Below are 12,500 nucleotides of genomic sequence, written 5' to 3'. Positions count from 1 at the left end.
TTGTGCATGACGACTTCGTCTTCGGGGTCCATGGGAAGAATTAAAGAATCGGCGAGCCCGATGCCTTTCAGCGCCCATAGGCGCGCGAGGGCCAGATGGTAGCTGAAGTCCGGGTCGAGGTGGTTCTTCATCATCTCGAAGTCTTCGTAGGTCGAGTGGTAGAGAGGGTAGTCCGACCAGTCGAGCTCCTCCTGCAGGAAGGAAGTTCCTCTGGTGACACACCCATACGCAGTAGGGAACTCTTCGTTATACACAGAACGAACGGAGGAAGACCTGGGTACTTACGAAGTTGATCTCCCAGACCATGTACGATGTAGGGACGCCGATCTTCTGGTAGAAGGGCGCGTGTTCGCTGATAGAACCGAGGTTGTAGTCCATGAGGTCTGGTGAGGCGGCCCTAACGCGAGAAGTCCAATGGTCCCATAGATTTTTGTATCCCAGGGACGGATCAGGTGCAGGGATCTGGGGAGGGGACTATTTTGTAAGAGTCTGTCTGTCCTTATGGCGCGTTGGGGCTTAATCATACCCTCTTAAATATGAAAACCTGGGTTCGATTCTCAGCGGTTCTTAATGACTGCCCTGGCAAGGCTGAGGGCTCCGACAGTCGCTGAGAATTTCCCGGTATAAGCTGGAATCCCTTGTATTGGACTGTGATTATGGAACAACAAGTGTTACTTTTTCACAAAGTACCTGAAGGAGAAAACGAGGGGGAGGGTAGAAGTGAGAGGGTGAAAGATAGAGTGTGAGAGGAAAGGGAGTGTAAGCTGGGAGAGTATGTGAGTGAGGAGAGAGGGCAAGGTGGGAGAGAGTGCAAGGTGGGAGAGGGTGTGGGCTACAGAAGGTGAGGGGAAGAGGATGTGAGGAGAACAAGTTGCGTGGGCGAGAGGGTTTGAGGGTGGAAGGGTCCAAGAAAGAGAAAGTTTGAGAGGGAGAGGGTGCAAGATAGGGTGCATGAGGAAGACCCTATTCACCCACACAATCGCAGCTGCAATGATATTTCTCTTCCAAAGGAGTTTAACTATAACTGCTTTACACATCCTTTATGTTTTATTCCCCCTGCAACGAAGCAATTTTGTCTGAAGGACGGCCGACAGATAAGAGGTTAATTCATAGGTAAATGAAAGATGGACAATCCAAGAATCATAGCCCACAAAATTCAAGAAAAATTTATTTTTCCTCCAGTCAACCATTTTCTATAAAGTGATATGGGTCCAGTCACACGTATCCATTTCACTTCTTCCCACAAAAAGAGAGAGAGAGAGAGAATAGTTAAGGTTTGTGAGTCTTACCTTTTTCGTGGCTTCTGTAATGACTTTATGGAGCATAGGCGTTGCGGAGATGAGGATATTGTAGGCGTAGATGACGGCAAGGTCCACGTTCAAATGCGCCACAGCTCTTGCCTCAAAGACCTTGAGGTACTCCTCGATCCACTCGGTGGTGCCGAAGAAGGCATACTCGCCGGCGCCCCAAGACCCGAAGACGATGGACCGGCGAGGTCTCCAACCTACATCAGTTTTACGTTGCCGATTAACGTTAAACAAACTTGAATTTGAATTTGGATTTGGATTAGCATATGTAAAGATTAACTTATTGGACACACCTCTTCAGATTTCCGTTACCGATTAACGTTAAACACGTATAACATAATCCAGCAATGTTGTTAAATAGAAAAAAAAAAACACAACAAATGCTTTGAAGATGAATTGTTCCGATATTTCTTTATCAGTTCTGAATGTGTATTTAAAATTTCACTGAATTCTATCTTTTCGTTACACTGTTTTCAACAAGTTCGGTCCGGCTATCATTTTATAGGTGGCCAAAAAAAAAAAAAAAAAGGAGAAAAGCGAATTTCTCCTGACGATACGAACCTTTCCTGAGCATTTGGCCGTAAGAACGGACCATCTCCATCATGATGGCCGTGGCGGAGGATGGGTCACAGGAACCAAAGGTCCAAGAGTCTCGATGGTTTCCGTAGATGACGTAGCGGTCCGGCTCCTCCGAGCCGCGGATCATTCCGATGACGTTGTAGGTCGGCACAATGCGTTTCACGTTGTTGACCTCCAGTTTGAGTGACCTGAAGAGGGACAGAAAGGTTCAGAGAGTCTTCAGTATGTTATTGTTGAATGAATATCCCTAAAGCGACCTCACAGTTACATATACTGTAATGATTTCAGCCTCCAACTCCAAGTCTTCTGCCCACCGCTCCTGTGTCCTCGACATCACGCAATAGATATCCCTAAGAATCGCCCCGGTGGCAATAGCCCTCTATCATACACAACTATCTTTTCATTTTCATACAGACCTCTCTTCCTCTCCTACAACTACCAATCTCGTGCGAGCGGATGGGCTTTTCCAGGTAGTCCGTAGTCCATTCATTATGTTTGACTTCCGGTTCAACGTCAATTCACGAAAACCAGGGAAGACCAAGGTTTATGAGTGTGCGTAGGAAGACGTGCAGGAAGTATTACAGGCGTATTACTGAGTTGTTGTTGTTACGTTCTCTTATTCTACTGAATTACAATTTCCCATATTTTATCAAAGTTCCTTATAGTTAATGTATGAATTTAGCCAGTACTCTCACTCCAACGGTTGATGTGATATCGTCTGTAATCAGTTTCCGCTAAGCTAAATGAAAAAAGAAAAAAGTATGCACATCATTAAAGTATTAGTGTTGTAAGATTTCTTTATAAACATCACGCTTTACAATAAGTGGTCGGAAGCGTAAGTCTTCGGTCAAAGTGTTAAAGTTTTTGGAAAGTTGTATAGACACGGTAAAGGAAACATGGACTGGAAGTGAAGCTTTTATTCCTGACGTTTCGTCTATGGACTTTGAGAAAGTCGATAGACGAAACGTCAGGAATAAAAGCTTCACATCCAGTCCATGTTTCCTTTACCGTGTCTATACAACTTGTTCACATGGATTTTTTGGAAAGTGTTTCTTAGACACTCGGATCACCCGCTTTAATGAATAGGCAAACATGGTCCTTGAAATCGTGTTACGAGACAATCACAACGTTTTGATGATAATAAAAAAAATCAAGGTCAGCAGTTCTCATTCTGTTAGCTTATAGTTCCTGTTTATGAAATTACATTCATTAACCTCCTTTGGATTATTTTGACACTGATAAACATGGCATCTAGAAGCTCCTATTAGTTTGCGGTTGGTGGATTTTCTTATAAACCTGTGGAGAACACCAGAGGCACCGAGTTCCAATACACGGGAAGGTGGGGTGGGGGGATTCCCCGCTTGGTCTAAATCTATGGCGTCATAATCTGTGACGTATTTTGACGTCATTTCAGTGGAGGAAGTGGTATCATAAAACGTTACCATACAAAAATATTATAAATAGAGACTTTAGTGATGGATAATTCTAGCCTACTTCGATATATGATTTTCACTGTGGCTCGAAAGCATACAGGACAATACTACGACTTTGTACTCACCATCCTTCTCTAGCCAGTTGTGGACCGAGGTTGTATGTGAGGTTGAGTCGCCCCTGCCAATCCTGGGGGGCTTTGGGGCCCCCCATGACTGCCAAGAGCTTGCGGGCGTCGTTGTAGCTCAGAACGTGGACCGGGATCTTAGGCACGTCCGTCTCGTTCTCGGGAAGGCGGTAGGCGCCATCTGTTGAGGGGAATTCAAACTGATGGCGTCTGCGTAAACTGGTTTGACTTTTGATGCAGTCCATGTGGACATTATACGTTGACGTCATTCCCTACAGTTTTCCCACGGAAGTCCCCCACGTACACACCCTTCCTATCCCAAAAAGGTTTCTTGCCCATCGAGGGTTGGCTCGTTTTGAAGATCGTCCTGTGTGAGGGATCAGCATCAGGAATGCGTGACTATCAATACAAAGCAACAGAGCCGGAGCTGAAGCCCACAAATAACGATGGTAACAGGCCTTGATAGAGTCTCACGGAGCAGTTGCTATTTTGATACTAAGTCACACCAGCAATGTCTCCAAGATTCTCAGAAAGAATCTGGTACCAAAGACGTCGAGATGCCTCTTAAAGTCAACATGCAATTGCCGTTTCTTACAGCCGTACTGGAAGATAGGGAGTGCAAGCGACTTAGATATATTCGGATCTTGGTCTTCCTACATAAGATTGAAGGTGAAAGAAGTAGACGAGGAGTAAAGGGAGAATTTCACGCCTTAACGTTTCGACCCGCAGGGTCTTGATCACAAAGCTTTGTGATCAAGACCCTGCGGGTCGAAACGTTAAGGCGTGAAATTCTCCCTTTATTCCTCGTCTACTTCTTTCACCTTCAATATTATTTGTCATAATATAGTCTTCCTACATAAATGTCGATATTGTCATATGTTCTGGTTAAGCGAGAACATAACATCTTGGGCACGCCGGTGTAGACGTTTGAGGACACTCCCCCAAAACATGACTCCCGGAGTCTCCTGAACCTAGTTTGAAAACACTCCCCAGTTAAATGAAACTAGATTGACAACACTCCCCAGTTAACTGAAACTGGTTTCAAATGACTCCCCATCAGGTTGAAATGACTCCCATTATTGGATGCTTGATTTTTTGACCGCAGAAGCTCTTCCACCTCGTCCATTTCAGTATTAAAGTCCATTGCAGCAATAACGAATGTGTAGTCATTTCAAACTAGGTTCATTCGAATGGGGAGTCATCTCAAACTAGGTTCATTCGAATGTGGAGTCATTTCAAACGGGTGGGGAGTCGTCTGAAACTAGTTTCAAGTGACGGGGAGTCGTCTGAACCTAGGTTGATCTGACTGGGGGAGTCTTTTGAAACGGGGAGTCACTTGAACCGGCTACACCGGTTCACTGTAGAAAAAGGGAGGTGAAGAACCTATGCCGATCCACCAGTGTTACGCATTACACTACCAAAGCATGTGAATCTTTCTATGACCTCAATGTACTCGTCATATACAGAGACTTAGCTACATTATCCAGTAAGCCCACAAACACTTGAACCTTGTCTTGGCCCAGAAGTCCAGGAGATTCAAATGGTCTCGCCTAGGAGTGTACGGACTCGAAGGCTACAACCAGGAGCTCCAAGGACTCCACCACAATAAGTGTAGTCTCCTGCCCACCCCTCTTGAGCCACGACATCACACAATAAATATCTCCAAGAATCGCCCGGTGGCAATAGCCTTCTTTTACGAGTATACACCTATCCTTTCATTTTCATACAGACATCTCTTCCTCTCCTACAACTATGGACTACCTAGTCACTGTCAAGTCATTTTTATCAACCACGTTGCACTTTAATTCTAAGCCATCAACATCGGAAATACCATGGAGGCGCATGCAGAAATTGAAACGTGGTATGCCCGAGGACTCGAACCAAGGCCAGCACGTGACAAGTGCTAGCAGTGGCTTGACAGTGACTAGGTAGTCCATAGTCCAATAAGTGTAGAATCATTTAATGAATAGCATACCATAAGAGTAGGCATTAGTTTGGATAACAAGTAGCCTGGAAGTCGTCTTACCGATGGCTGGGTAATTGGGTGTGGTTGGGTCTCCATCGTGCCAGAGGATAGATCCTCGCTGAATACCCGACCCTGGGAGCCAGATCGACTTCGGGTACGATGGAGCACCCAACTCGGCATCAGGATGGTAGTCTGAAGGGTCTCTGTGGGGAAACGAAGATGGGTGAGGTATGTAGGTCAGGTTTGCAATGGCTTACAATAGGTAAATATAAATGATAACACTGTTCGCCTTATCGAGTTTTGCGGCACTACGGCAGTTTCCTATTTCTCTCTCTCCCCATCTCTCTCTCTCTCTCTCTCTCTCTCTCTCTCTCTCTCTGTTTGTATCCCTACCTGTCTGTTTCTTTGTCGGTCTGTCTGTCTGTCAGTCTCCCTGTCTGTGTTTATTTGTCTCTCTGTCTATCTCTTTCTGTCTCTGTTTCTGTCTGTCTCTCCCTGTTTGTCTCACTGTCTGTATGTCTGTTTCTTTGTCTGTCTGTCTGTCTCTGTCTCTCTGACTTTGGTTCAAACCATAATTTTTCTGATCACAGTCGTGTTGTACAATCCTGGGCAGGCCTTACACCATCGCCACACCTAGTGTGCTGGAAAGGCTGCACTTGTGTGTGTGTGTGTGTGTGTGTGAACGCGCGCCCGTGTGGATTTGTTCTTCATAGTCTTGGGTTATGTGCTGAACTCGCAGTCGATAGCTAATACCCTCCCGGATGAGAACTTGTGTACAGATTGATCTTTGGTCAAAGCCGTGACCTAGTTCATACACTGTATCCCCTTAAAATCAAAGTGAAAAGTAAATGCTTGCAGAATTGGTGAAATTTTAAAACACTGAGTGGGTTCGAACTTGTGTCTGCGTCGTTGCGAGCTCTCGACGCCTACCCATGCACCAATACCTGTATATTGTGTGTGTGTGTTTGCGTGAGTGTGAGGGCGCGCGTGTTTGTGTGTGTGTGTGTGCGTAGACGCGAGTGTAGTACACTTAGAGACACTGAAACCTTCTAGCTGCTGATGACGTTGATAGATGAGATTTTTACAACCTCACCAACTCCAGATTCAAGACTATACAGAGATGTGAACGGAAATGTTTTGCCTCGCAGCGTATCCGGCTGTGGTACGACGGAACGCGTGGTGAGTTTCAAGCTACTCATGAGGAACAAGACGCGATGGAACTTCTACAACGATGCTACAAGAAAAGTCATCATCGCTGGCCAGACGGCAGTCAACAGCCTCGGGAGTGCCTTCAGCTAGCTCCTATTGAATATAATTCGATGGGGATTGCTTTAAGAGTGCACAGTGCTCCTGAAATGGTTGGTGAAGCGTTAGTTATCCTCCGAGGTGATGTCGGCATTAGTATTGAGGTGCCGACTGTGTGCTTGTTCTCGTCTCGAAAACCGGTGGAGCATCTGCACGTCGATGAAGAAGAGCCGCTTCGAGCCTTTCTGGCAGATAAACCGGACGCCCAATGGGACAATACGGACTTCATGAAGTCCTCCATCTTCTTCACGTGGTTCCAGTCAGAATGACCCACTGAAGACGATCGAGCACGTGTAGATCGGCGTCAGGAAAGGGGATGCTACTGACTCCACGGATCTGAAGGCGGGGAGTGTGACGAAAACGAAGACTCCTGGGGGAAGGGAAGGAAGGGTAATTCGGGTGTGATGGAGTTCCCAGGACCAACATGCAGGTGTTGTATATACACCCGCGACTCAAGAAACTCTGCTGCTGCTATCACACCACACTCACCAGCACCATCCGCTGCAGATGAGACTCATTTTAGCACCAATTATCACCGTTCGTCATTCCAGCTTTACCGGCCAATTCTTCGGGCTGCTAGCATCAATGAAGCAGAACAAGAAGTGATAAGTACACATTTTCGTTCAGTTAAGTCTTGGTTCGCGGTATTGTCAGTCACCTTTGGATAAATAAAAAGAAATATGATATTATTTTTGATGAGAAGTAAGACACCCCATAATAATGAAAAAAAAAGAGTTAAGTTTAATTATGATCTGGTTTTGAGGTTTTCAAATGGAAATTCAGTTTGATCTTTGCCAACGTGTTATTTAGAAGGCAACTGTTCTAGTTCACCTGCCAATGGTAATCTAGTTGAGCACCACTGTGTGTGTGTATTTACCTGGTTGTATTTACCTGGTATCTTACGGGAAGGGGAGCTATGCTTATGGTGTCCAGTTTCTGTATCTCGCCATAATTCTTGTATTTTTTTGCACGATACAAGAAGTGTGTGTGTGTGCGCGCGCGCGTGTGATCTGGTTTTGTGGAGCCACATTTACAGAAAACACAAGAAACAAAACCACGATCAAACGTTCCCTGGAGTACGAGAAAGTAAAATCGTCGTTGTAGACTATACCCACGTGTAGAGGATCACTCCAGCGGCGCCGAAACGCTCAGCGTTGAGAACCTTGTCGCCTCTGAAGACCTTCCCTAAGCGGACGATGACCACGCGACCTCGGGGGCTGAGGCCCAAACGCTCCAGTTCCTCGAAGTCGCTGAAGAGTCCGTAGTTTGCGTAGACGAGTTCTTCCTTTTTTTGAGAGAGAGAAAGAAGGAAGAATGTTCCAAAGGAATCTGAACTGGAAGATCATTTAATTGTTTCTCTATAGGGATGTATGCATAATATTCATATGTATTTATACATATGTATATATTTGTATATGTATATCTATCTATCTATCTATCTATCTATCTATATATATATATATATATATATATATATATATATAATTAACCACATTAGGTTTTTCCATTTTAATTCCAATTCCATGCAAACAAGATCGAGACTAAGAAGGAGCTCTATGGAAGCTTAGTCTCGATCGTGTTTGCAAGGAATTAAAATTGAAAACATTAATTTTGTTGATAAGATGAAAATCTATATACTGGGGTCCATTCAGTGCATGTTGTAATATAAATATGTGTGACCTTACACGCACACACACCCCATCTCCCCGCCCACAAGAGTTGAAGTAACGATTCGCAGCGCAGCGATACTGAAATTTCAGCCCTGGGCGGAATTCGAACTCGGACCGCTGAGTTAGAAATTGCGAACGCTACCACTGCGCCCTCGAGCCGTAATGTGTGTGTGTTTGTGTGTGTATGTGTAAAAGCTACCTATTTCCTTTTGCCTCCTTTCTCTAAAGGTCTCCACTTGTTTCTCTGTATTCGAGTAAAATTCTCGCGGGCAGCATGAATGCCTAGTGTACGATGAAACATTAGTTATAGCTGTATTACTTTTTCTCTTTCACTGTGAATATTAACAACTACAGAAAATATGTTCGAGCCAGTTCACACTATATGGGGGTCACTCAGATACAACTACAAAATAAATATATTCAATACACCAACGCCGGGATTCTCATATACCCACGCGCGCCTCATGACGCCTGCGTGGGCGTCATCGTATGGGAGGGGTCAAGTCCCATTCAACGCATTTTGGACAAAACGGAAGACGTTCTTACGGTAACGATGGTCCCGGCCGGGGAGAAGGCCAGGAACCCGTGAGGAATGGACTCGTCGTAGTTGTGACCATGCAGAGGTTCCTCCAGAATCGAGGAAGTGAATTTTACCTTCCCGTTCTCGTCCATCAGATAAACCTGTCAATGGGTAAGCAAAGAATTAAAAACATGCATACGTAATAAGTGAACACATATCCAAACAAACAAACGTCCATACATACATGCATACATACACACACACACACACACACACACACACACACACACACACACACACACACACACACACACACACACACACACACACACACACATCACTCAACATCACACAGAGGAGCAAATTAGAGAAAGTACAAAAAAGAGCGTGCAGAATTATCTTGGGTAATCAGTATGAGGGATACGAACACGCCCTCACCACCCTCAGCTTGCCAAGATTGTCCGACAAACACAGTGAGGCACTGAATAAGTTTGGACAGGACCTAATGCTACACCCACGTCACCGTCACTTCCTCCCACCTAACACCACACCCACCCGCCATGCAACTCGGCATTCAAACAAAATCAAGCCCATCAGAGCGCCGAGGACTGACCGATACAAGAACAGTGCCATTCCATCCATTGTCCGCACAATAAACTCATTATAAATTTTAGACTAAGCATATCACTCTAATAATTACTATATTACTCATAAAAGTGCCCAATTGTATTATTGTCAGTGTATCACTGCTATCTCAATAAACCTATTATTATTATTATTATTATTATTATTATTATTATTATTATTACACACACACACACACACACACACACACACACACACACACACACACACACACACACACACATATATATATATATATATATATATATGCATACATACGCACATACGTATTATATATTCATATACATTTTTATATATTTTGTATTAAATACTGAGCACATTCTTAGCTTATATTCATATACTTTTCACAGAAAGCACAAATAATTGGTTCAAACAAGCAACATGAATACCCTAATGGGTGAAATATGTGTGCGTGTGTGTATACAGTTTTCATTCCGATGCAAGCACAAACTTCTCATAATGCATGCAAAGCACTCCGATCATTGACTTATTATTCTATAGCGATGTCGAATGTACAAGAAGACAAAGTTAGATAGAAAAAATAATAATAAAAGAATAAAATAAATAAATAGATAAACAAATAAATAAATAGATAATCAAATAAACAAATAGATAAAAAAGAAGAGTAAAACAAACCTTGTTAGGCCTTTCCGGGTCAGGATGGGAGAGTTGAACATTGTAAGGCTGGAGGAAGGCCTGGTCTAGTCCCTGCTCGATCCAGAGCTTCCTCAAGAACTCTGCCTGCTCGAGGTCCTGTTTGGTGCCTGCCATGTGCCCTTGGCTCGTCAGGTACCTGTGGTGAGAAGGAGCATAGTATCAACTGCGCAAGTTTCCTTAGGTCAGTTGTATATGCATTTTTACGGGTTCTGGTGCAAATCGTGCACATATGCATATATCGGGGAAGAGAGTAAAGCACCCGACTCTTTTAGAAATAGTCTGTTCTTTTTTGTTGTTGTCTTTGTGTATTGTATTGTCTCCGTCCCAGTAGATGGTGTGTTGGTGATCTGGTGTGTGCTTGTATAGAGCAGATTTCGGATCTTCTCGTCTTACTGCTCATTGGTGTTCTAATATTCTTGTCGCTAGTTTCTTTTGCGTTCCCCCTATGTACCCTTTTTCACAGTCAGTGCAGCCTGTGCGGTAAACTGCATCATTGACGGAGTGCGATCATACCAGGGTCCTCTCCCAGTTGAATCCCGGACCATATAGAATATGAGTTTACTGTATGGGACCCACTACACCCCTGAAGACGAATCCTAGACGGGAGTCGAAACGTCGAGCTTAATAAACCCTTCTAATGGAGTGTGGTGCTTTACTCTGTTCCCCGACATGGATCTCAGACTCCAGGTCTTCGTATATATATATATGTTTGTATGTGTATACAACCTTTCCCGGTTCCCTTCCTGACCTTATACTCTGTGTATATATTCTTGTATCCTTTTTCATTTCTATGTACCCTGAGGATGTCTGAATAGACGAAAGCGCTTGGTCAGCAGTTTATCTTTTTCCTTGGTGGTTTTTCCGCATACATATGTGTATATAGAAAAAGGGTCAGTCAAGATCAAATAATCAAGTTGTTTTCATAACTTTTTTTTTTCCTGTTGGATCCTTTCATCTTGATAAAGTTGTGTAGGATTAACAGCAGCAAAATCCCTAGAGGTTATAAATTTGTTCCAGCGGGCTTTAATTAGTTAGAACATAAGAACATAAGAATAAAGGAGACTGCAAGAGACCATAAGGCCTACACTAGGCAGCTCCGTATCCATCACCATCTGTCATCCCCATCCATAAAGTTGTCTAATCGTTTTTTAAAACAACTGATAGTTTCAGCGCTTACTACATGGTTACTAAGTTTATTCCATTCATCGACCACCCTATTAGTAAACCAATTCTTGCCTATTTCCTTCTTAGATCTAAATTTGTCCAGTTTATACCCATTACTGCGAGTCCTGCCCTGTTGTTTTATTATGATGACCTTACTTGCATCACCCTTGTTATAGCCTTTGATCCACTTGAACACTTCTATTAGATCACCCCGCACTCTGCGTCTTTCCAGAGAGTGTAAGTTTAGGTGCCTAAGCCTCTCTTCGTAAGGCAAATTTCCGAGTCCTTGTATCATTTTGGTTATTCTTCTTTGTACTGATTCTAGCCTTTTGCCATCTGCGACAGATTCCCTCTACTAATTGAAATCACCTGGTGGCGTCCCTAACAAAAGAGTTAAATATAGACTCATGTGAATTAAAGGAAGGAAAGAACAGGACGCAATTTACGTTTAAGGGCGACGCAAATGAATGTGTGTGAGCATCGGGTTGTCTTGTACGTTCATAACTGGGTAGTTACGAAGCGGTGACAAATAAATAAAACATTGTAGGAAAGAGGCCAAACGTCAAATCTACTGGACTCCCATACTCTGCATTTGGCCTCTTTCCTACAGTGTTGTTGCAGTCGTTGCTGCTTTTACTCATCTTAAATAAAACATGCAAGGAGTGGGGGAACGACTAACCTGTTTATTACAACAAGATGCGCCTTTATATCACCTTTACATAAGGCCTACTTTATATCCTGGGACTCCCCGTTGACAAGTATGGCCACAAACCTCAGATATTTCTCAATGTTCTCCGCTTTCATCTCGTAGAGGATCTCTTCTCCCGCATCCCCAAAGAGATCGTCGTCTCCTGACGGTCTCTTCCAGCTGTAGTTGGAACAAGATTCTCTCCTGTCACATAAAGAATCTTCCTGCGGGAGAATATATGCATTAGACCAGTGGTTCTTAACCTTGTTGGAGGTACTGAAACCCGCAAGTTTCATGCATGCATTCATCAAACCCTTCGTAGTTGGAAAAATAAAACGTGTTTTTTTTTCTTCAAATTCAAAACATAGGAACTATATACTGTATTAGTGCTCAAACTACAACATGGATCATTTGCACACGAAACCACTGTGTTCAAAGAAC

General features: G+C 43.7%; 2 protein-coding genes across 5 annotated transcripts in view; both read right to left on the bottom strand.

Moving 5' to 3' along the window:
- The window catches only part of LOC143031916 (putative N-acetylated-alpha-linked acidic dipeptidase), an 89,667-nt gene that overhangs the window by 61,030 nt on the left and 16,137 nt on the right, over positions 1–12,500 (bottom strand). The gene's annotated exons all lie outside the window — the stretch shown is intronic.
- LOC143031893 (putative N-acetylated-alpha-linked acidic dipeptidase) overlaps positions 1–12,500 on the bottom strand; it is a 31,633-nt gene that overhangs the window by 3,518 nt on the left and 15,615 nt on the right. For all 4 annotated transcript variants that reach the window (XM_076196259.1, XM_076196280.1, XM_076196268.1 and 1 more), the window contains exons 3-12: positions 12,144–12,283; positions 10,187–10,343; positions 8,932–9,066; positions 7,831–8,000; positions 5,471–5,613; positions 3,445–3,625; positions 1,869–2,074; positions 1,290–1,504; positions 286–462; positions 1–191 (exon numbers count right to left, since the gene is read on the bottom strand). The exon at positions 1–191 is cut by the window's left edge and continues 65 nt beyond it. In XM_076196259.1, coding sequence (XP_076052374.1) covers positions 1–191; positions 286–462; positions 1,290–1,504; positions 1,869–2,074; positions 3,445–3,625; positions 5,471–5,613; positions 7,831–8,000; positions 8,932–9,066; positions 10,187–10,343; positions 12,144–12,283 — 1,715 coding nt within the window. The remainder of the gene's footprint in view (positions 192–285; positions 463–1,289; positions 1,505–1,868; positions 2,075–3,444; positions 3,626–5,470; positions 5,614–7,830; positions 8,001–8,931; positions 9,067–10,186; positions 10,344–12,143; positions 12,284–12,500) is intronic.

The sequence above is a fragment of the Oratosquilla oratoria genome, chromosome 1 (genome assembly GCF_046742065.1).
Source record: "Oratosquilla oratoria isolate Oo_2021 chromosome 1, ASM4674206v1, whole genome shotgun sequence".
Classification (NCBI taxonomy): Eukaryota; Metazoa; Arthropoda; class Malacostraca; order Stomatopoda; family Squillidae; genus Oratosquilla; species Oratosquilla oratoria.
This window is presented reverse-complemented; position numbering and strand designations above follow the sequence as displayed.